Source organism: Alternaria atra (assembly GCF_907166805.1).
Source record: "Alternaria atra isolate CS162 genome assembly, contig: 22, whole genome shotgun sequence".
NCBI lineage: Eukaryota > Fungi > Ascomycota > Dothideomycetes > Pleosporales > Pleosporaceae > Alternaria > Alternaria atra.
The window spans coordinates 316,372-339,932 of NW_025091320.1; the positions used below are offsets into that span (position 1 = coordinate 316,372).

The 23,561-nt window shown below is 50.2% G+C and overlaps 7 protein-coding genes across 7 annotated transcripts; 3 read left to right on the plus strand and 4 right to left on the minus strand.

Moving 5' to 3' along the window:
- Positions 1-331: 331 nt before the first annotated feature.
- ALTATR162_LOCUS2868 (uncharacterized protein) lies at positions 332-4,679 on the plus strand (the record flags this gene model as incomplete). Its single annotated transcript, XM_043310474.1, has 2 exons — positions 332-1,354; positions 1,407-4,679. The coding sequence occupies 2 exons, from the start codon at positions 332-334 to the stop codon at positions 4,677-4,679; spliced, it is 4,296 nt and encodes a 1,431-aa protein (XP_043166409.1).
- A 4,216-nt stretch (positions 4,680-8,895) lies between these two features.
- Positions 8,896-11,064, minus strand: ALTATR162_LOCUS2869 (uncharacterized protein; the record flags this gene model as incomplete). Its single annotated transcript, XM_043310475.1, has 2 exons — positions 8,896-10,729; positions 10,781-11,064. The coding sequence occupies 2 exons, from the start codon at positions 11,062-11,064 to the stop codon at positions 8,896-8,898; spliced, it is 2,118 nt and encodes a 705-aa protein (XP_043166410.1).
- Positions 11,065-12,165: 1,101 nt separating this feature from the next.
- Positions 12,166-12,694, minus strand: ALTATR162_LOCUS2870 (uncharacterized protein; the record flags this gene model as incomplete). The annotated part of the gene is made up of 3 exons (XM_043310476.1): positions 12,166-12,314; positions 12,378-12,633; positions 12,686-12,694. 3 exons carry the CDS (start codon positions 12,692-12,694, stop codon positions 12,166-12,168), a joined length of 414 nt encoding a protein of 137 aa, XP_043166411.1.
- Positions 12,695-13,425: 731 nt separating this feature from the next.
- ALTATR162_LOCUS2871 (uncharacterized protein) lies at positions 13,426-14,730 on the plus strand (the record flags this gene model as incomplete). The annotated part of the gene is made up of 2 exons (XM_043310477.1): positions 13,426-13,994; positions 14,055-14,730. The coding sequence occupies 2 exons, from the start codon at positions 13,426-13,428 to the stop codon at positions 14,728-14,730; spliced, it is 1,245 nt and encodes a 414-aa protein (XP_043166412.1).
- An 884-nt stretch (positions 14,731-15,614) lies between these two features.
- ALTATR162_LOCUS2872 (uncharacterized protein) lies at positions 15,615-15,941 on the plus strand (the record flags this gene model as incomplete). Its single annotated transcript, XM_043310478.1, has 1 exon — positions 15,615-15,941. One exon carries the CDS (start codon positions 15,615-15,617, stop codon positions 15,939-15,941), a length of 327 nt encoding a protein of 108 aa, XP_043166413.1.
- Positions 15,942-17,628: 1,687 nt separating this feature from the next.
- On the minus strand, positions 17,629-19,377 carry ALTATR162_LOCUS2873 (uncharacterized protein; the record flags this gene model as incomplete). The annotated part of the gene is made up of 4 exons (XM_043310479.1): positions 17,629-18,075; positions 18,132-19,024; positions 19,075-19,171; positions 19,288-19,377. 4 exons carry the CDS (start codon positions 19,375-19,377, stop codon positions 17,629-17,631), a joined length of 1,527 nt encoding a protein of 508 aa, XP_043166414.1.
- A 2,634-nt stretch (positions 19,378-22,011) lies between these two features.
- ALTATR162_LOCUS2874 (uncharacterized protein) lies at positions 22,012-23,229 on the minus strand (the record flags this gene model as incomplete). The annotated part of the gene is made up of 1 exon (XM_043310480.1): positions 22,012-23,229. The coding sequence occupies one exon, from the start codon at positions 23,227-23,229 to the stop codon at positions 22,012-22,014; it is 1,218 nt and encodes a 405-aa protein (XP_043166415.1).
- Positions 23,230-23,561: the final 332 nt, after the last annotated feature.

Genomic DNA, 23,561 nt, shown 5'->3' on the forward strand with positions numbered 1-23,561 from the left:
TCAGTATATTGTTTTTGGCCGTGGGGTCTCCAGTCTCCAGATGTTGCGATGGCAGTCGACCCTCTGTCCCCGATCGCGCCTGCGCGCATTAGGGCCCTGCTTCTCCCCGTGGGTCGCATCAAGCGTTCGCGCTTCATAGCCTTTGTCGACCTCTTGCAGCAAGAGTCACTGGTTCGATTGGGTGATATCAGCCCTGATCCGCGACCTGACCGGAGTATGAACCCTCATGAGCCAGCTTAGCTCTGATACTTACTAATCTTGGCGACGAATAGATATGTTTTCTCCATTAGCGTGGCCTGATGGAACCTTACTCTATGACTTATCAACTTCCATGCCATCTGCCTCTCATCTATCGCTGTCGCCCTTTGAGCAGTTCAGAGAGCCCCTACTGGTCATCGGAATCGGAGATGCGTCCGAGTATGCCTGGTTACAGCCATCACGTGCGACTGATGGGACGTCAAGTACGATGTTTGAAGATCCTCCAGCCGGCGATGATGAAGCCAATGCTATTCAGTTTGGTATCGACGACCTCAGAGAGCAGTTCCCCAGGGCGTATCTTCACAGCGTCATGATGTTTGATTCAGTAACTCAAGCTCGACATCCGCGATTACCTCAAGAGACGCTCTTGATCCCACCCAGATCACATCTGAAAACTACCACAATGAAGACCGTCATGTGCGATCTCACTGCAACCTTATTAGCGGAGATGACAACCTTAGCAAAATCCATACAAGCCCTTCCTACTTTGGTCTCACCTGCGTCTCAGAATGGTACAGCGGAGATCACACCAAGTTGGGCCGCAGCCGACTCGACTTCGCAATTTGCGCGTCGCAATTCGCAAACACCAAGCACCAGTAGGCCGGAATCGCCCGTAAACAACGCACTGAAGGATGGTCACCGAATGTCGATGCCGGTATTGCCATCAAGTTCGGGAGGACCGCTGTCTACAGAAGATCCAAGAACGGCGTCTTCGAGTGCACAAGGCACACATACGCCACCAACAACTTTTGATGAAATATCCGGCATTAACGCAGCCAATATGCTGCATCAAACGAATAGTAATCCCACCAGACCTAGCACCGCTACCAAGAACGCTGCAGCGGACCGCGTTTCGATACATGGCTTTGGTTCTGGCGGGGTCGGTGAAAGGGCTCGGAACAAGGGACGTGGTCGTATAGGTATCGTGATCGGTACACTGTATATGTGCGCAGGTCAGTGGGTTGAAGCGGTGCGAGAGCTCACAGAGGGAGCGACAAGAGCACGGGCCTTGAGTGACCATCTATGGCATGCCAAAGCTCTTGAACACATCATGGTTTGCATGCTCCTTTTTGCATGGTCGGGCATGGAATTCCAGGTTAGTTTAGCTTCCACGTAAAGATTGTCGAAGTTGCTCACGGACCCTTTAGATACCCGAAGTTTGCTATCCAGTCGGAGGAAGCATAACCCCAACGCATACGCCATCGAATAGTGCTTCCGACGTTTCGACTCCAGCCAAAGCGCACAAACACGACAACTCATTGGACGCCCTGAACTCGCTGCTACCAGACCTGGTCAATATGATCCTGAATTTGTATACTCGTGCGGCCAACTTCGCTGGCGAATCGTTGCCGCCTCTTGCATTCTCGGAATGTGTAATACGATTTTCCAAGTTACTGGCTGCGATAAACTTATCAGCGGGATTCCTCGACGATGATGCGTTGCGACACCTTGTACAGAACATACCGTACAAGCAAAAGGCACGGTTTTCGGTTCCGAGGCTTAGCGTACACCCTACGCGTAACGATATCGCTTCCATGCTGTTCCGTGCACTACCTGGGCCTGTGGAAAGCTCCGGGATGAACCCCACAGACCGCGTTGTAGTACTCGCCGGTGTTGCCTCAATCTTGTCATCATTAGGATTGCAACGGAAGAAAGCCATCGTCATGAAGGAGTTCATCACGTCTCTAGTTCCTGGCTTGATTCAGGCCCGTAAAGTAGGTGCAGCAGAGATGGGAGTCCACCCGGCTGCTGGTCTTGCCGCTCTCAACATCGCAAACGGTGGCAGCTCCGGAAGTGGTGCCCTCAATCTGGGTGAAGGCGAAGTCGAGAATGGCATCGATGAATTCTTGGGTCTATTGGGTCGCATATACGGGATACCTAATTCGAAGGGGAACATGCCCGATATCGCCGTACCCAGTCAAAGAAATGAGAACGCAGAAAGTGCCTCAGACAGTATTGCTAGCCAACGTGTGGTCGACGCTATTCTGGCGATCTCCTCATTACGATCCTTTGGCAGTCTTAGCATCAAGCTGGAAATACTGCGAACGTGTCTGAGTTTCTGCGAAGCGCTACCAGATTTCAATAGCGTTCTCCATTTCACTGCTCTCTTACTACGAGTGGCGGGCCCAGGCACGGCGCCAAGACCTAATAGCACTGATGTGTTCGTGTCTCTTCCCCGAGATGAACAGATCCGACTCTATTCGAATATCTCGAGAACAGTTACTGCCGCGAAGAAACTTGGTCTACAGCATGTAGAAACAGAATACTGGGACGATTTCCTCATCCGCGGATTGTTTATTCTTGAGGAAATGGAACCTCTACGGCTAACTCAAAGGCAAGGGACGGAACTAAAGGCAGATAGCCAAGGAAAGGAAGGCCCGTTCCTTCACAACGCCTGGTTGAAGAAGCCGCAGACAAACGCTGCAAACACGGTTTTGGTTGCTAACGAGCACTATCGTTTCGTCATCGCCATGCAGAATCCATATGAGTTCGAGCTTGGAGTAGAGTCGTTGAAGATAGCTGCTGAAGGTGTTGAGTTTATTGCATTAGAAGAGCACTTCCTGCTCGGTCCTTACAGGACCCAAAAGTTCCAGATCACAGGAACAGCGCAATCGTCAGGGTTGCTCAAGATCATCGGTTGCTATGTCAAGCTCATTGGGTGCCGAGAGCGACTTTTCCCCATATTTCCTGAGCCATGGAAGCCCAAGAGGGAAGCCAAAATGAAGCGCATGGGTCTCAAAGCATGTCTAGGCGCTCCAACATCACGGCCCTCGACAGCTATTGCACCATCAATCGATCACAGAGCAACCTTCCAGCCAAAGCCAGAGTCACTGAACTTCTCTGTAATACCAGATCAGCCAGTCATTGTCATCACCAACGTTTCTCTACCGCAATCAGCAGTCATGGTGCTTGAAGGCGAAAGAAAACGGTTTACTGTTACTGTTAAGAACACCTCAGCTGTAACAACCGTTGATTTCGTTCACATCTCTTTCCAGGATACTGCAACTGCGGCAATTCAAGCGGCAACATCCGATAAAGACTTGCCCGCAGCTGAGTTACATGAGTTGGAAGTTCAGCTCGCCCATCATCCATCATTGCGTTGGTGCAAGAGCGAGGCCGAAGAACCACCGAGCATCAAGCCGGGCGCCGAGGCGGAGTTCACCATTGAGGTTATCGGCCGCACAAGATTGACAGATGCTACGATTCAAATCGACTATGCCAACCTCGGAAGGCGAAGATCGGAAGTCGAGGAGCACTTCTTTACCCGCCAGGTGTCCGCGCCTATCTCAATCACTGTAAATGCGAGTGTGCAGCTCCAGCGCCCGGACATAGTACCCTTATCCGGCGACATTGGCTGGTCTAGTATCACTTCGTCAGGCTCTCAAGCCCACTCTGATCATGAGCCATCGTCTGCTCTGTCCTCTGGGAAAGCTGATACTCATCTTCGGTCTTTCATCAACCAGAAGCAAATTCGTGAGAATGACGAAGAGCACTGCATGCTCCTCCTAGATCTCAGAAACTCGTGGCCAAACCCATTATCGATATCACTCCAAGCCCGAAAGCCCATGGCTGACGGCAACTATAGTGACGAGTCTTGGAACGAAGGACATGGTGTTAACGAAGTCATACAGCCGGGCCATGTCAGCAGGATTGTCATGATCCTTCCAAAGGTTTATCTGAAGGCCCCGCATGCCGCTGTTCCATCGTTGAATCCTGCAAACCAACGTCAGTTCGTCGTTAGCACGAGCAAGATCTCTCCCGAAACCGAACGAGCGAGCCGGGAAGCTTTCTGGTACCGTGAGGAGCTGCTCAAGATCGTGCGAGGTACGTGGACGGAAGACGGCAATGGACGTCATGGCGAGCTAGAATTGCGCAGCATTCGCTTCTCCCCACGCATGGTAGAGGCCATCAAACTTGAGGATCTCGCCATGAGTACGACCATTGTTTGTGACTACCCCACAGCGGAAGGCGAGAATACTGTGCGGCAAGTCGGTCGTGCGAAGTTCGAGGTACCGATAGATGACTTCCTAACAATGAAGACATCCGTGCGTAATCGCAGTCCGCGTCCCATCTCGCCTATACTCAGACTGCAGCCGCACCTCGCTGGCCTTCCTCACAATATCGCTCTGGACCTTGATAAGCGGTTCTCGTGGACAGGCGTGCTACAGCGCAAGCTGCCGGTCATACAACCCGGAGAAACTGTAGAGTCCGAGCTTGGTATCGTTGCGTTATGCGCCGGCACGTACGAAATCGGTGCCTCGATCGACGAAGCGGAGTTTATGAAAAGTGGGAGAGAAGAGGAAGACCAAAACCCGAACGTTGACACCCAGACTTTGCTGCAGGGTGGGAATGTTTTGGGCGAACCGAAGCTACGAACTTGGTACATGAGAGAGCCTTGTACGGTTGTTGCAAGGAGATGAAATACGGAGATGAGCAGACTAGTTGGATGATATAGATCTTATGATACGTTCTTCATGTGTGATTTCCTAAAGTACAAACACTCTTGTGATGCATCCGGTTACTCGAATCTTTCCAGAACTAAGCCTCATGAGTAGGTGACCTCTTCTTAGCGTTTGATCTGATCTGTAGGAGGGGTTTAATATCGTTGACGTCGTTAATGCGACAGTTGCAGGTGACTCATCGTCTGTGGGCCATTGCAGTACCATTGGATAGGTGGATGAAACCAGAATCAGCTTCGCGCACACAGCGTTGTGATCATGAGTAGGTGACAGTGCATAGCAAACACTGAAACGGAGTATAGCAAGTCAACACCTTTGGGTACGTCTATGGTAAGCTTAAGACTGCTCCGATATGTCCAGGCTAATTGATCTGCCCACCGAGCTCGTCGCCATCATCGGCTCGCTCCTCCAAGCTAGCGACATAGGATCACCCCACCTACTCATTAAAAGGTTCCTTGAAAAAACATCGAACAGCTTTCAACTTCTTTTCAAACAAGTGAAGGTATCCCTGATCAGCACTAGCTTACAAGAATTGAGAGATGCGGTGTGGTCCAGTGACATTGGAAACAAAATTGAGCACCTAACCATCGGTACCGAATCACTGGAACGATACCTCCTTGCACCAACATCACTTCCTGATACTCTCTGTGCTATGCTAGACATTGAAGGCACAAGGAGTGGATTGCGAACTTGACTGCAAAACATCATCATTCAGCATCTACCAAACCTGCGAACCGTTACAATAGAGGATCGTGCCGAAAATCGAGCCAGCGAGGTCTATTGCGCAAGCATGAGAAGCGCTGAGTTGATGCGTACGATGGGAATTGATTTGAGTTAGAATAGGCCGTACAATCGGATTTCTCACGTTTCTTATCAGGTCGACTGTCTTTTTCCCTTCGCATCTAGATCGTTAGCATATACGACTGTCTTCAGTATGCTACGCCATTTGAACACATGTAGCATGGTCTTAGATCTTCGAATCGTCATGGGAGGTTATCGGGTGTGGGGGGATCATAGAAGCTACATGGTAGACGTCTTCGATGTTACAGGTGAAGTGACTCGGGGGATGACTGGACTCTCACCTTACACATCTTATGATAGTTGAAGACGGAAGTAAGTGGGTTCATCAGCCGCGTGTTTCGCAACCTATACAAGGGCTTTACGCGCATCCGCTACTTGTAGGTTATCCCGTTGGTGGAACGCTTGGCTGATAGACAATTATGTTTGAACGTGGGCGGAATCAGAGACTGAGTGTACGTATTGGCGTCTAATGCCTAAAGCCATAGGAGTTTACATTGCGCAAATATATACCGATGTGCTGAACGTAGATGAATGGTGCACGTGTCCAAGCGGAGATTCCTATGGAGCTTGCTGGAAGCTGCGGTAAACACATGATGGCTTGATGTGTAATGAATGCAGAAACCAGCGACCTGGAAGCTTTGGTGTGCGCAACCCTCGCGCTTACCATCGTCGCCGTACCCTGTTATCGCATCATAAGGTCCCCACGAAGCAGCACCGCCTCGGGCATGGAAGATGTTCTCGACAATCTCATTTCACAGGCTTACGAGCCGCTACGCTACCTTTTCGGATGATTTTTTTTGGAAGACTGTAACCATTGATTCGGATATCCGATCAGAAATTTGGAATCGTGGGGAAGAGTCGCTCGCTGACAGATCAGGTCATGCACTGAATGGTTGGCCAGTTTTGAAGATACCGGCAAGTGTATTGGTGTGAGAAAGCAGAAGCAGAGGACGCACGGGGCCTTTTATACCCTGTCCATCGAAATCAGAAACCCATAGAAAATTTTGTACATAGTTTCCAAAGCCAGTTCACTCATACAGTGAACGTATAGGAATTTTCAACCTGGCCTCCGCTCTTGAGCGAACTGTAGCAACTGTTTCCTGGTAGAAAAGAACACGAGGTGAGTCTAAGGCTTTGCATTTTGAGACGCGGACAAACACCCATAACGTATATTAAGGGCTTCTTTGGTGAATTTGCAAGGCATGGTATATGAAAAAGGTAAGAGGCAAGCCAGTAAAGGCTCTTTTTGTATTCAACACTCCATCCCAGCCTTGCAGGTCTGGGCTCGTGAAACCATGACATGGTAGGTGCAGATATTTGAGAAACGAACTCCGGATGTCAAACCGGCGTTGTCTTTTGAGTGTTGGGCAGCAGCAAGTGTGACACATTTGATATACGTAGGTATATATTTGATCAGAAGGCTGAGACGGTCATGATTAGCGCGTACTCAGATTCTTAGAAAGAAGAGCTTAGAACACATGAGTGTTCACCGTACAGGTTTAAGAAAACGGTAGATAGATTGTGGTATAGGAAGCAAGTAACATAGCCGACGAGATGTCGACTTTATACCCTCCGCTGACGCACGGACGCACAACATGGGTTATATTTGCGGCGTTTCCTCGTAAAGTGCTTCTCATCGTACGCTCCGTGGTCCATTTTCGATTCTTCTTACGAAAGAATTACATGGCTCATGATACGTAGTGGTTTGAAACGGCGAAGAGCAGTAGAACGGCATGGTGGCTTTGCGATGCTTTTAATGGACCGGAGAAGAGCCATGGCAATTATGCATTCCGCTTTCCAAGTGGAATTCTAGAAGAGAGGCGGTAGTGAAGAAGGAAGGAAAGGCTACACGCTGATTGTTTTATAGCCGTTCACGCCTTGACGCCGGTTCTTCTGCTTGTCACACCAAGGTTGTCGTTACTCGGTTGCGACAGATACAGGGCTTTTGAGATTTTGGAGCGGCAGGCCGGGTCACTAATGCATGGTGTTTCCTGTTCTCGTATTTGCATATACGGCTTGATGGTAACAGCCAAAGAGTAACCTGCATGCCATGCAAGGCGATATCTTTTGGGGGAAAAGCCCGGGAGAGCCGCATGTATCTGTTTGCCGCATGTTTTGGTAAACCACTGAAGTACTGTGGTTCATAAGAGAGAAAGAAGAACGGACAGGAGAAGAGTTTTTATAGCCCATCACAGTCCCGTTTTCCTCGACAACCATCGTAGAGTTGAGTGATTCATTCTAGGAAGCAACACAGCACACTCATGCAACCATTATTGCACCATTCTGAACAACGCAGCACTTCCCCATAGCAGAGATAGGAGTGGTACTTTGTTCAAGGTGGAAGCGAGAAGCGGAAACGGGCAGCGCAACTGCACATTTACGCTCGCTAAATTCATTTTGGGTAGAAGAGGAATACTGGTAACAGCCATGATTGCGCGAATGAGCCATTTCTGAAAGGATGTAAAGAAGGAAGCAGGCCGCAAACTCTCACATGAACTGATGGTATAGGTAGTTCTTGTAGACGAAAAGATCTGGCCATCCAGATGACCGTTGTCCAAACTTTTGCTGGTGGGGAACACCGAGGAAGTGCGGTACTGGAGAAGTGGAGCAAAGACTCGGAAAGATGGTCCTTATATACCAATCTCGCTATCTTCGATCTCCATGGAATTGTTTTGTATAGCTTTGTTTATGCGTAGCGCAACAGAGCGTGGATGGCTCTCATGGGCGGGCTCCGGATCGATTTCAAGTGCGGTTCACCTGGGTATGGTACGGCTGGCTGATTTTATACCGGGTTGCGATCGCTGTAGTAGAAAGAAACGCAGCAGGGACACATCGCCACTCCTCGAATATCTTTTGACAAGGATGCCGGGGCAAACATGTAACTTTGATCTGCCTCTTTTGAAGAATAGTATAAGAAGATGTGCAGTACAGGAGAGAGCGAAATGACGGCAAAGAGTGTTTATATACCCTCAGCATCGTCTTTACTACCATCAGACGATGCCTCTCAAAGCACACATCCTTGCCATCACATCCACCGCAAAACACCAAATGTGGAGTGAAGTAAAGACATCGCGGTCTAATCATCATTGCATCATACCATCCATCAATCTATCTATCGTACGCCACCGCACAGCCCATGCAAAAGGAACGATGAGAAGAAAGAGACGCCTGAAAATGCCCAACAAACGTCATACATGGCCATAAAGGACCGCACCAAACCATACAGGGCGTCAAAGGACCAAGGGGAACATTAGGAGGTAAAGTCTCACCCCGAAAAGTAATGTAACCCACCCTACCCTACCCTACCCATCTCTAAACTATATTAATACACGCGTCCATCGCAATCCATCTGATCATAATCAAACCCTCCTCTCTCCTAGTTGTTCACTAGCGTAGGCGCCCTCCTGAGCTTATAATCCGGCAAGTGATCAAAGTCATCCGTCTCCGAGTTGTAGCGCCAGGCCTTGAACTCCACACCATACGGCTTGGGCTCTAACTGGTACAGCATACCTAGTGGACAATCCAAATCAGCCACATCCTCGCGCTTGAGGCCCTGGAAGTATGCGAGTAGCACGCGGGCTACGCTTCGGTGGGTGATGAGCAGGCAGTGGTCTGTCATGCGCTCTAGCTCGACGATGACGGGGCGGATACGGTTGATGACGTCCAAGTAGCCTTCACCACCGGGGCCGGGGTAGCGGTATGCAAGTTTGTCGCGGCGCCGTTGGAGGTATTCGTCTGCGTACTTTGTGCGGATCTCTTCGTATGTTAGACCTTCCATGAGTCCTGCGTTGAGCTCGTCCAGCATGCGCATTTGTTTGACTTCGAAGTCCTCGTCGCAGAAGTATTGTCCTGTTTGGATGCTGCGCTTGAGCATGGAAGTCCAGACACAGAAGTTGCGCTGTTCGAGCTCGTGGCTGTAGTACGGGTTTGGAGGGGTGTGGTCGCCTGCTACTGGAGGGAAGTGAGTGTTGGCCATTTTGTCTGCTTGCCGGACCGCCCAGTCTTTGCGCTGTGCAGCAATGAAGCGTGTCATCGCCTTTGCATACTTTTGTCCGTTCTCGCTAAGGTCGGAGTCACCACCAATCTTTCCAGCAACATTGTCCGCCGACTCGCCGTGTCTTGTTATCCAGATCATGCGCGGTGCGAGGTTGAAGTTGAGAAGGTAGTAGACGGCCTGGCCAGCAAGGAAACCCCTGATCTGATGCGAGATCATCTTTCGGCCAACATCCACCATCTTGACGTAGGGCATGTTGTTGTCCTCCTCGTAGTCGCCGATGGGGACATAATTCTTCTCGTAGATAGCTACGCGCTTCTTGAAGTCGGCCAATGCTGCAACTTTGTCCTTGTCTTTGTAGTCTGGCCCTGAGAGCTTCAAACGCATGTTAGATTCGAGCAGGTTCTGATCCCGGCACACACTTTCAACGAACAGGACGTTGAGCTCTGGTCCAGCACGGTTTCGTATCCGCTGCATGATTTGCTGGCGCCGCGCGAGCGTGCTGTTGGTAGCATCGAATATGCCAACAGAGCCACTACCCTTCAGGATATAGTCCAACAGGTCGTCTAGAGTCTCCATGGCGCATTGCTCTCGCAATGCCGCCGCGCGTTGGTTTTGTGGGTCGAAAAAATCTGCCGACTGGTCCATGGCCTCGTTCTCCTCCTCGGTTACCGCCTCATTGTTGGGTGTAGGCGCCTTCGGGCCTGGCGATGTGACTTCAACTCGTGGCGGTGGTAGTGGTGGTCCGTCTTCGTCCTCCGCAATGGCCGTGCTACCCCGGCGTGGGTCCGGCAGGTTCTGTGGGTCTACGGGCCCATCGTGCGCGGGGTCGCCATTGATAAGAATTTTTGCAGCGATTTGCGGGAGTGTGTCTTGGTGCTCCTCAATGGCCTGCTTGACGCGTGAAGAGACCCGCTCGAGGTTCGCTTGTGACAGGCGAAACCCACTGTGACTCGCAGCTACTCTTCGCTTCTCTCCCACGTTGAAAATCTTAGTGTCGTGCTGCAGCCAATTCAGATAGCGTGCCATCTTCTTTGTGATGTATGATTTGCCTCGCGCGGGCAGTCCGACCATGACGATGACGAGCTTGGAGCCGACATCTCGCTGTGCAATCTTGCCATCGGGGGAGACCTTGGACTTGGTCAGACCAGGGATATCGAGCGTAGTAGGTCGTAATCGCGGGGTCGATGTGACGGAGCTATTGCGGGTTAAAGTGCTGTTACGGTCAGCGAAGTAGGATGCGCTCTGCGACGGCGGTTCTCCATACTCGCGCGGACTTCCAGGAACGGAGGGCAGTGGGGTGTCACTCAAGGCAGCGCCCACGCCATCCTTTGTAACCAGAAGACCATTATGGTGTTGTTGGTTGACTGGATTTGGGACAGCCTTCAGTTCGCCATTTTGGAGCGCACGCTCCTTGAGGGCCTGCACGTTCTTTGCAGGCGCAACAGCAGGAAACTTTGGCTCAGCGGATGCGGCGCGGGGCGTGAGATCGTGGTCGACGTTTGTGCTTGGCTGCTTTGCGTTGTCGAGGGGTAGGGTGAGTTTGCTCATTACAGATCGGGCGTATATGGAATGGGAGCTGAAGCGGCGGTTCGAAGTCGAGGTATTTGAGGAAGCTGAGGATCGGCGGCGATGTGAATGCTTGTGATGTACAAGCTCGGTCACAGTCGGCGTCGGGACTGCTTCCATGTTTGGCGTCATGCCAAGATGTCGAAATACTTATCAGAAGCTAGCTTGGCCGCTGCACTAAGATAGCACCCAGGGCTCTGGAGGCGAGTCGCAGTTGCCGATACAAGACTGAGTTGAGCTGAGACGATGTTCAAAAAGCTGTGTGGAAGAAGTGTCTCTGTCAGATCGTCGTGTGAATTTCTGGATGCAGGCTTGTCGGGCCGGTGACCTTATCCAATGTGACTGCTCGGAGTCGGCCTTTGGTTGAGAGGGCTAGCTATCACGGGTGCGCCGCTTGAACTAGACCGGCGGTAGCGGAGGGCGAGTTTTCAGGAACGCGCGCAAACGCGTTGGGAAGTGCATGGTGAGCAGTTTTAATCCTTCAGCCTGGACGGTGAGATTGGGAGATGACAAGGCGCGACTTTGTCTGCGTGTCGCTCTCCGAGTTACAAACCACTTGGCAGGTGTTCTTGCTGGAAGCGGACAACCCCACACAGTCCGACCCCGAAAGCCAATCGTTCCCACACGCTTCCCACTGCACCTCGAGACAATAGAGATAGCACATAGCTACCCTGATTTGATCTTCTGTACGCAGGTACAGGTTGGGCATATTTCATAGTAGCTCTGGATGATGTGATGGTTTTGTTCATTGTACCATGTTCCATTGCCTTCATGGTGATTCCGTGCTATGTCGACCAGTTCCTGGGTGGATCGACCAACGTCAGCGTGCAGCTACACACTCCACTGTTTCTTGTATAGGCCGAAGTTCTTGGCAATCATATACATACACGACCATGTATATCCCCAGATTTCAGAGGTAGTCCTAAAGCATGTTTCCAGATGAGCCTTCCGCATTGCGGGAATCTTTGATCACCTGCGAAATGTCTGGGATGGTTCCAAGGTAACGCTGTCACCTGTGATGAGACCATTTGTCGCAGAAATGTGACCGTTCATCACGGTTCGAAGACAACAGTGATGAAGTGCTTACATGGCAAGCTTCAGCGTCAGTACCAGCAGACATACGTATGCTGAGACGCTCAACGCGGTCAACACAGTGACCACGTTGCCGGATGTTCGAAATTTCTTCCTGTGCAGGCCATCCTCACCGACTTCTGCAAAGAACTGTTTGTTTCCTATTCGTTGTCAGCGCCTACGCCTCCGTCGTCATACATCTGCATCATTACTCCTCGACTTACCATGCTGTCGTCGAAACAAACTGATAAACAAGATGCCAGCACCATAGACCGCGAACAACGCACCGATCGAATAGAACTCGGCGGTGAAGATCTTTAGTACGACGAGTGCAAAAGAAAATTGGCCGATTGCCGTGCGGACGTATGCGCCTTCGAATGTTCGCTGTGCTGCGCGGATCTCGACCAGCTCTGCACTCGTCAACACGACTGAGCGTGCGCGATGTAGATGGAGGCGGTATCTGTCTGATGCGTGACGGCCCTGGCAAATATGAGCGCTAAGCATTTCTTGACCAATACTGTTGAAGTCGTACCTCGAACATGATGATTATTGTGGGGTTATTGACTTATAGGTCCAACGTGTTCAGTGGTGCTGTTGCCCACCCGGCATCACCTCGGCATGGAGTTGGAAACGTGATCTATGTGACGTAGTGGGGCAGTAAGCTTCCCGAGGTTCAGACAGTAACGCGTCGGGATGCCCAGCATATGCGCATTTTCGCGTTCATGACGTGTCAAGATCAATCATTGACCAAGATCTGGTGTTTGATGATTTCTCAATCTTGCCAGATGCATGGCGCCGTTATGTCCATACGACGCGTTAGCTCCTGCTCAAGCTGAGGCTCGACTTGGGTTGCTGCAGGGTCCACGCACCTCCGAAGTTGTCCCTTCGCAACTGTCCCCGCAACCTCAAACAACGCGCTCAAACGTCCAATGTACTACTTAGCCTTGCAATTACGTCTTTTTTTGAAAACCACTTTCATTCCCCTCCCTCAAGCCAGCGCTGTATGCTTCAACGTGCTCGGCGAATCTGCACCAGGCGCGTCATAGTTCCTTTTTCCAGAACTAGCATATCGTACGTTCGCACCAGGACGACTACCTCAACCGCGCACACTACCTTGTACCCAACTACCGAAAGCTAATTGATGGGACCAGGCATGCAAATAACTGCCGCATCCACTTGACCCGCATCCCATCCCGATCGTCTATAACCTTCTGCCGCCCGTTTCCACCCTGGGAGGACTATCCTAATACTTACATCACCGAAGAGGGCAATATGGCAGGTGGGGGGAAGTGGAAGTTCTACGCAGTAGCTGCTGGACGCGTACCTGGCGTGTACACAGATTGGCCGACTACGCAAGCGCAAATTAGCGGCTTTAGTGGCGCAAAACACAGGGGCTTCAAGACGGAAGAAGAAGCCCTGGCTTTCGTTCGCGGTGTCAGCGCACCCATCAGCTTGCGAGGAGATCTCTCTGCATCCACATCTCCGTCAGCGACAGGTAATATGGACAGGAGTACGGACATATCGGAAAGTGCGCCCAAGCGGCAAAAGAAGGAGAACGCGTCGCCGGCGTTGATTGCACACAACCAGGACATCAAGATCGAGCCTGGCCTTGGCCCACTCCCGCTAGACGCAATAGACGGTTTCGACCCAAACATAAAGCTAGATGAGCAAACGGGCAACATCAGACATAAAACGGGGGACGAACTTGGTAAGAGGAAAAGGCAGCCGACAGGAGACTTCAAAGGCCCAGTGGTTGTATACACGGATGGTGGTTCGCGGGGCAATGGTTACAAAGGCGCAAAAGCCGGTTGCGGTGTTTACTTCGGTCCAAAAGACGCTAGGTACGTGTGGTCGCATACATCATGTTTGTAGTGTGGTGCATTCACTGACGTCCCATACAGAAATGTTCAAGAACCCCTAAGGGGTGACCCCCAGACCAATAACCGAGCTGAACTAGTCGCAATGGCCCGGGCGATCGACCACGTTCCCATAGATCGCGACCTACACATCATCAGCGATTCCCAATACTCTAGGAATTGCCTTACAGATTTTGTAGCGGGCTGGGAGAAAAATGGCTGGAGGACCGCCAAGGGCAAAGACGTGGCGAACAAGGAAATTATCCAGCCCATTCTAGCAAGGATACGGGAACGTGAGAGATGTGGAGCAAAGACGAAAATTACCTGGGTGAAGGCTCACAATGTGGATCAAGGTAACATCGCAGCCGATGCGTTTGCTAATGAGGCTATGGACAGGTGGACCACTGAGCTCGCATCAGGAGAAGTCTTCGACATGTCAGAGACCCTCCGGACAAAGTACAGAAACCCCAACGATCCCAAGTCGGAATTCGGTGACGGGGAAGACTTTGATGAGTTATTCCGCGACATGGCAGATGAGAATCCAAATGGATTTGTGGGCGACCCGTTGGCCCAAGACGTTCTTCAGCCATCTGTTGACGTAGGCCAAGATGCTGTAGATGCTGCGCAGGAACTTGACGATGCATGGGCCGATCATCCGGAACTTCCATCAAATATGAATGGTGAGGAGAAGAAGGAGACCGAGCTCAAAGTCATTTGCTAGATGACCACCACGAATAAAGATGAAAGCATATACGAATTAGATCCCGAAGACATTGGAGCATCGTTCTCGACAACAGGTATTGACGTAGTTGAGGGACGAATGCACGTCTCGGATCTCATCCCGAGATGTTCGCCACACGCCCGGATGAAACGGCTACAACTCTCAATAATGCTACCCACCATCATCTATAACAGACACTGTATCCGCCTATTGCCTCTTACACCTGTTTCTATTTCATGACTTTCTGTCTACATCCCTCCATTCTTTGTACAATATCAGTATCCCATCTTTCTATCTTTGCATCGAGTCCGCAGCCCAAAAAATGTTCAACTACACCCCCGAAAAGAAACTCAAGATCGCTCGTGCCTATCGTTGGTTTCTAGTCGCCTTTGCGGTTTTTTCGACGGCCAACTTTTTCTTCCTGGGGTGGATGGGGATGAAGCTCACGATTATGAATGTTTTACAGGTGGGCAACTCGTATCTGCTGTTGTGGCTGGGTCGGCACGATGAGAGACGGTATGAAAGGATGGTCAGGGAGGGGATTGAGAACAGTGGGGTGGAGGATGAGGAGAAGGGTATGGCAGAGAAGGTGAGAGGAGATGCGGAAGGAGGTTTGGGGGAAGTGACAGGAGAAGGAGAAGGTGGAGTTGGGATTGGATGTGTGAAGAAAGTGTGGCCTGCTCGTTGTTTTCGACCCTAGATGTGCTTGGATGCAATTTCCTCGCGCTGCTCCAGCATCACGTTGAGCGGCATGCAGTTTAAAATACCTTTCCCAGCTGACCTCGCTCACTCGTTTGGTCTGAAAGCGTACACGCCGATCAATCGAATTTTCTACCAACCCCATAGACATCGCCGGAATTCAGGGTACCAAATTGCAAGCAACTATGAACTACAGTCCCAATTGGCCCAAGATTATCGATCGTCTTTTTATGGACTTGGTTGCGACTGTTGGCATTAGCATTATGCTCATCTGCGGATGCAGGGCGAGGGCTATATACAACAGACCTGCGACATCCGATTACCGCGAAGCACTGCTGGATATTTTCACCATCATGAGCTCGCTCATGATAGGTGCTGTCACCTTGAAGATCATTCAATACTTTTGCAAAGACGCTTTGCCGCAGTTTGCAATGTATTTCCTCCCCTCGGTTGGCAAAACTATCTACTTGAGCATCCGCTACAGAATCGAATTGAATGAGGTCCTCATCTAGGCTACGAAGTTTTTCCACAGTGTGTCACCCAATCGCCCAGCGCGGCGATAGATTGTACAATATCTCTATCGACTACAACATTGAGCAATCTCTAGCGACCTATATCGAAGCTCATCGTACCGGCTTCGTTGTCGAAGGCTTCATGGCTATCCTATTCCATGATACGCGAAACGCTTCACGCTATATTACCACGCATACGCAGATGGAATTATTCTCGGCGGATCAACAGGCAGATAAACATTCAGTTTCGCCCTTCACCTTCCGGATTGTGTGGCCTTTGCCTAATCAATGCGGCACAAAATGCTGCACCTCGGAGTTCTCACTTCTTCACGCCCACAGTGACTAGCCAGGAGCCAGTCACATCTACAACAACTGTCACAATACTCAAGCCAAGTTGTACCTAACAAAGAAAAGCGATTGCAATCACAGAATTCAGAGCATTTCTTCACAGCAGTCAGTGACCTCTACATCCTTCACAAAGTCTTCCCCGACACAAAACATGAAGCTTCGCCTCTAAATCCAGATATCTCTACTCGCAACAATGTCTTCCGTGCCCCAAAGCACTCGCGAGACTCTCACTTACTATATATATGCATATGTGGCCGTCGTAATCGCCATTTTCTTTTTTGTCTACAGCTTTGCGACCGCTTACCATCTTTGCAACCTCACGTTTGAACTTGTCAGCAGTAAGTCCGTGGCATTATGCAATTCGTTCTTGCTTCACTAATTTCTGTACTGTTTTTCTACCTTGCAGATATACTGCAGGTATAGGCTATGTATAATCCTACATTTTATTAGCCTAAAGACTTCATGGCCGGGGGAAATGTTCAGTAGACAGTTTGGTTCGGCACCCCATCAAGGGACAGAAGTAGGTACAAACGTCTACGCGTTTGAACTCTGATCAAGTTTTCTTATCACTTCCTACTATTGCTGATATTCTTAAGCTTGTTGCGCGTTCGTACGAAACCCCTTCTTTAACCCTGGTTCAAGAGTTCTGAACCTCGGTAGCGAAGATACCTAGAAACGGGATATTCATCGTGCACGCAAATGAGCAATATCTCATATCCGGGGTTCATCTTTACAAACTGTGGGTGTAACCGTTCACCTTCTGACCGCCGGACTTTACAACAGTCTCATCGCTCTGCGCAAGCTTCTCCCAGACTTTTACCACAGTCTGCACGCCGTTTTGGCAAAGAAGAAGAACTGTCCAACATGATCTTTGCGCCAGCGAGATGCACACAGGCACGATGCTTTGGGCATTGTTCACCACGGCGGGTAGCATTGCCACAACCTCTTCGCCTCTAGAACCATCGACGACCGCTACCAGCACTCCTGCACTTGCCTCGAACCCAACTACGACTTCACCGCACGCTGTCTTGACTTCCCTCCCCAAGATAACATTCAAGACTGGTCACGGACCTGTCGTCTTTTCACGAACTACAAGTGCAGTCGCCACTATATCTACCCCGACGGTTGCGAAACGCGCAACTGACCTATGTCCAAGCTACCACACCTCCGACAATTGGTACATATGCAGCGCTGTCTGAAAGTTTTGAGATGCCTGGGGTAGGAGAATACCCATAGAAAGGAGAGCATGAGAACAGATGTTCCGCAGGTAATGAGACTACGTATAATGCAAAACTTTACCACTTTTGCTGTCGCTACTTAACACCCACCCACACCTCCCTCAATCACCCTCCACCTCCCCGATAACCCTAACCCTGACCCCCTCACTACTCAGATCCGGCAGTCCCAGAAAACAATCATGGTTCGTGAGCACATCCCTCGTCTCCACCGTATCCCAAATATCAAATTGAAACCTCCTCCAAATCATCGCAAGCCCAATATACAGCTCAGACGTAGCCAGATTCATGCCCAAGCAGTTCCGACTCCCGCGTCCAAAAGCGAAGAGGTAGCGCGTCAATTTGGGATTCTCGAGCCACCGCTCTGGACGGAAAGCGAATGGGTCGGGGTAGATGGTGGGATCAGTGTGTAGGAGATATGCGGATTGCATGACGGGGGTTCCACGGGGGAGGGTGTATTGGGCGTATGTGAGGTCTTCTCCAGTGGCAATTCGGGGTTGGCGGGAGGAGACACCATGGGCGCAGCGGAGGCCTTCGTTTATTACTGCGGCCTAGAGAATTGGTCAGCGCTTCGTTGCTTATCGTATTGGAACATCAGGATGCTTACTAGGTATGGCAAGGCTTCCAACTGCGGTAGTGAGACCTGATGATCCGCTGTTGGCATCACCTTCTTTAGCTCTTGCCTCAACTTCTCACCCGCCTCCATATTCTTGATCAGGTAAAAGGTAGTAACCGCCATCGTCCTTGCCGTCGTCTCCGTTCCCGCACCCAGGAGTACACTTGCGTCCATCATCAACCTCATCGGATGTTTCTCACTCTCTGGGAGTTTACCCCCAATGTCATCCCTGATGTCATGAAAGACCGTGCGTCTCAGGTTCTTCGAGTTATCCTCGTCGTCTTCTCGGCTCAAGATGCGTTCAATTTTGAGTAGCATTAGTTCGTTGAAGGAGTTAAGCTTTGCCGCTCCGGCGTCCATCTTTGCAACTATGTGCGACGGGAGATCCAGCATGAGATTGAAGATAGTGGGGAACTGCCTAGCCAACGGGCGGATCTGGATTCCTTGGTGGAAGACATCGAGCCATTCTTTGCCATACTCCTCTTTCTCCATGCTATTCATTGACTCCCCGAAACAGTATTCGGAGATGATGTCCATGGTAAAGGCAGCATTCGCGTTGTTAAGATTCACGACGCCAGCGTTGGGGCCTTTCTTCTCTAGCTCGCCTTGGAAACGACTAAGAAGCTTCTGAGTGTTGTTTACGACGAGGCCCTCGAGAGCCTGAACAGAGCGCTTGCTGAAGAAAGGAGATATGGCGTTTCTTCTCATCTTGTGCATGTCGTGATCCATTGTTTCCAACATGGCGCCCGCCCAAGTTTTCGAGCCGGCGTGATGCGACCAGCCACATCGATCTCGTTTATGATTCGCTCCAGACGCGTATATAGTTTCGAAGTAATCTGCATCGTAAATATGGACGTGGATGGGGTTTATTCGAATGATGGGTCCTGTTGATATGGTCAGATTTATGAAGCAGATGGCTGCAGCTGTGACTTACCGTAACGCTCATGCAGTTTCTTGATCTTCCAGAGATACTGGAATTTGTTTGGATAAATCTCATAATAAAACTCATACCAGAATGTGAGCGCTGCCAACTATATGATGTTAGCCACTCTTCCAAAGTTTTCCATACGCCATTATGTCTCGGAAGTCGAACCTTTGGCCCAGGTATTCCTGCTAGAGGATGGAAATACACCCTATATATGCCTACAGATACCCAGTACAGGAGCCATATCCCAAAGACAGACGCGACGATTTCCTTCGATCCGCTGTTCCTTATGTGTTCCGAAAGGGACTCCATAGTTTAGACGGTGATCACTCCGCTGCGATCGCATTTCCTGCATGAACTGGCTTCGGCAATTTATATGTACACACGGCGGAGACTTTTCAGAAGTAAGCTGAGACTATGTCATGCTGCGCTGTGTGACCTTCGTGTTCATTGGTTGAGCGTCCTTGGCGGGGCGAAATACCTGAGTGCGTAAACAAGTTGCAGGTCACTAGCGCTTATCATCATGCTGACAGCTTATATAAGACATGCAGGCATTAGTATGAGCGTCGAGAGTAAGGAAATAAGATTTGTCCGCACGATTACTCACAGGGGAAAGATTGAACCTCGTACTGGCTCAGAGTGGTTAAGTATTTGATGCATATACACCACCAACACAAATATACGCTCCTACCATGTGCCGGACCTGGGTTGTACATCTAAGAACTAAAAAAAAAAAGCGTCTCAACGTCGCTTATCAATCCACAAAATCTCCTCGATCTCTATTAAGATCACATTTCAAAGAAAACTTTTTGCACACCCAAAGACACTATATGTTCACAAAGATTGAGTTCGACTTCGTCTGGCAAAAACAACGACATTACTCTCTTGTCTTTGGTCTTCGGCAGCGGCTGGGCTATTGGACTAGTCCACATGAAGCCTGGGCGAAGGACTAAACACGCAGTGATGGAGTAGCCACTGAGCGAGTTGCCAAGTTCGTAAGGTGGTGAATCGAGAACCACATAATATCTATTATGAGTTCTGTTCTGAAACATCATGTGTTAGTATGATTTCTTGTAACGAGGTAATCTCGGAGGCACTTACAATGAACACATGAACAGTTTCAATGAGAGTTTTGTCATCAGGTTCAATGTAAAAAGTATCAGATTTTGATGTAGAGCTCCCTCTTCCAATCGCAACATTGATGGTAAATCCAGTGCCTGGCACTAGCCGCCTTTTCGTTTCTTGGCTGTAGAGGATCTCTCTGGGTGGCAACAGGTTCGATAGAAGCTAGGGTCATGCGACAAAGCGAACTTTTCACAAAAGGCGACGCGCAATCCGTTTATAAGAGTGATTTCCTTCTCGACTATATCGGCGGTTGGGCGAACAGCTGCCTCTTCATCCATCATCCATCCCACCAAGCCCAAGAAATAATCGTCAACAGCAGAGGCGTCTTCCTTGCTCTCCCGATCATGTTCGTCAAACCAGGCATTGATTGCGCCAAGATTTGATTGGAAGGATTTGTCGTTCGATTGTCGGAGATTCTGGCTAAGGTCCAAGGTATAGCCACCGCACAAGGTCATAATTTCGAAGAACACACAGCCCATGGCAAAAATATCTGCTGAGCGTCCGCTAGGTGTGAAATTCGCGACTTCTGGCGCGAAGTATTTTGGCGTTCTTCGCTCCCCATTTTCTGTAACACTCGAGGATAATACTGAGAAGTCCATCGCCGTACCAAAGTCTGTCAACCACAATCCGTCCCTTGAAAGAACGATGTTGGATGGTTTCAAGTCTTTATGCTTGATATCGGATGCATGAAGATATGCCACTGCATTGGCTATACAGCCAATTGTCTGTCTCAAGAACACTTCCGCTAAGTCACGAGTCGCCTCCGTTTAATTTCGGATAAGAATCCCAAGTGCTTGAAGTTTGGCTTCCCCGTCGACGTTGTGTTCGTTCCATGCTCCTGGTACCGAGGGTGACAATCCAAGTTCTATGAAAACTTGCTTCTGCAGCCAATCCGCGTCTTCAAGGAGGCTGGCAAGGTGACAGGTCGCAACAGGCCACAACAACAATCCAAGAAATGGACCGTGCGTATAGGTTCTCATTAACCGAATGATATGGCGATGCGAAAGCTTCTTGATGATTTCAATCTCGCGCCTTTCTCTCTCACCTATTTTGCGGCGGCAGTATTTGCGCTTGAAAGCGAGCCTGACGCCATTACAACTAGTCTCGTAAACTCTACCATGCATGCCATGGCCGAGAAATCCGCCCTGTGTGAGAGGAAGTACCTCAGATTTGTTGTAATCAACGTGAGACGTGCCTCGGCCAGACCAGTCTAGTGGTACTCCATCGATGCACTCGCAAGGCGGTTGTTCGGTAATGCTTGGCACACTAGATGGTCGAGGGAGAGGATGGATAGAGTGGCCGGACGCCGACATGGGTCATATGGTGTTAAAGTAGTGATAGTGAGTAAATGTCGACCCGAAAACCGATCAGGCAGTAAGTCCTCTTCTCGACGTGTTGTGTTGGCATTCGGCTACGGGGTCCTCTACGCCACCGTATGCAGGCCAACTATCAGCCTCACCATGTCATTGGCTCTTAGGTATATGCGTCTGACGCTCTTGCATAAGCATCGTGTTGAGATTAGAGCAGAGCGGTTTTGTGCATCCGTGGATAGAAGTCATTGTATGCTATGAACATGGTGGGAAGATCAAAAAAATACTTACAGCTCAAATCCAGGATCGAACTGGAGATCTTCGCATATCATAGGAGCTACGAGTGCGACGCCTTACCACTGGGCCATTTGAGCCGTGTTATTACCGAAGGCGGATATCAAGGTGATATACAGCGTCGTTGGAAGTGGGGAAACCAAAGCAGCGCCAGCTCTACCGAAATCTGCGGTGGGTGAACGTTCACACGCTACGTAGACAGAAAACGAAGCTACCCTCACCCGAGACGTTCGTCTTGCTTGCGGATATTCGTCTTATCCACGTTACTGGTCAACGCATCCCTCCATTCCTGGTCTTGCAATATACTCCGGACTCTAGCCTCCAACCATTCAGTGTTTCCCCAGAAGCCCCAGCTGGCCTGGAAGCGAAGCCAGTCCACGAGGGCCGTCTCCCAGTGTCGCACGAAGATGGACCAACTATACTCTTGTTTGCCAACCTCTCTTAGTCTCTTCCAGTATCGTTGCAACAACTGCTTTTCGCCTTCCTGCATGGGTAGCTCTCGTGGGACATGCCGGCCAGCAACAAGCATGCTTAGTGGAACGGAGCATGTGAAGAACTTGGCCAGATCGCAGACCCCGAGACCAAGTCCAACATATTGGAAATCGTAAAACGCAACCTCTTCCCCGGAGCTGCTGGTGAACATGTTTTCAGACTTCACGTCACCATGTATAAGAGTTTGATAACCTTCAATTGGAGTCCAACCAGAAGTCTTCGGGGAAAGAAATGCAGCCGCCATCTCGGATATGGAGACCTCCTCGCCATCAACCCATTCAGTGAGTGGTTCATTCCACTCAGCATCGTAATCTGTCACCAAAGTATTATACTCCTTACGCCGCGTTGCAAGGTAGGTATATCCGCCGTTGAGCCAAACCGATTTGTTGAACGCATCCTGTCCGTCGAGCTGCACTTCCTGAAGTGGTGGCAGTACGAGCGAAGATGAGTCCAAAGACTTGATGCGAGGCCACCAAAAGCCGTGAAACCCAGAGAGCCAGTCCAACGCAGCATGAGCTTGTGTCGTTGTAAGCACGTTGCGCTTCTCTCCAGCTGCAGGGTATTGATGTCGAAGATCGCTCAACAACATCGCGGTTATTGAGGTGCCATCCGCATTGTGCTTGTTAATGCTAGCGAGGCATTCGGCAACTGGTAAAGTTGCTGGCAGTTGGGGGGCGAGGTGGCTATAGAAATATTGCTCAACTTGGTAACTCAAGACTTTCCGAGTATGGCCTTCGTCGTCTGCCCTTGTCGGCGGGGGGTTGACGAGCTTCAGTATGTAAGATTTCGTCGAATTTCGCGAACCGATTGGATTAGCGAAGACGCGACAGATCTCGCCATAACCGGCCCATAACGATTGAATGGTTTGTAGGAATTGAAATTGTAGTCCTTTCTCGGCAAGAAGTGCTGATGCTACTTCATCCGGCGATACTCGCGCAGGCATTGGATTGGTTGGCGGTTGTAGTCGAGTATATAGAAGCGACAACAGGAAGACGGAGAGGCAAGGAGTGAGCAAGTAGGCGAAGATCCACTGTGAACGTGTTATCATCCGAGCGGCGCTGAGTCGAAAGTAGGGAATATAGAATGTATGTGCATGGCCAGATGTTAAGCATCTGTTGTTACGCAGGACGAGGGGTTCCGCCAAGAGTCAGTGTTGAGATGACACGACGCGGTTCTAGTCGTGTCTCGCTGACATAAGCGAGCTCTGTGAATCATGCTGCCTGTCGCAACCAGGATCGCGTGTCTTGTACCCTCCCGATGTCGACACTGCTTAGG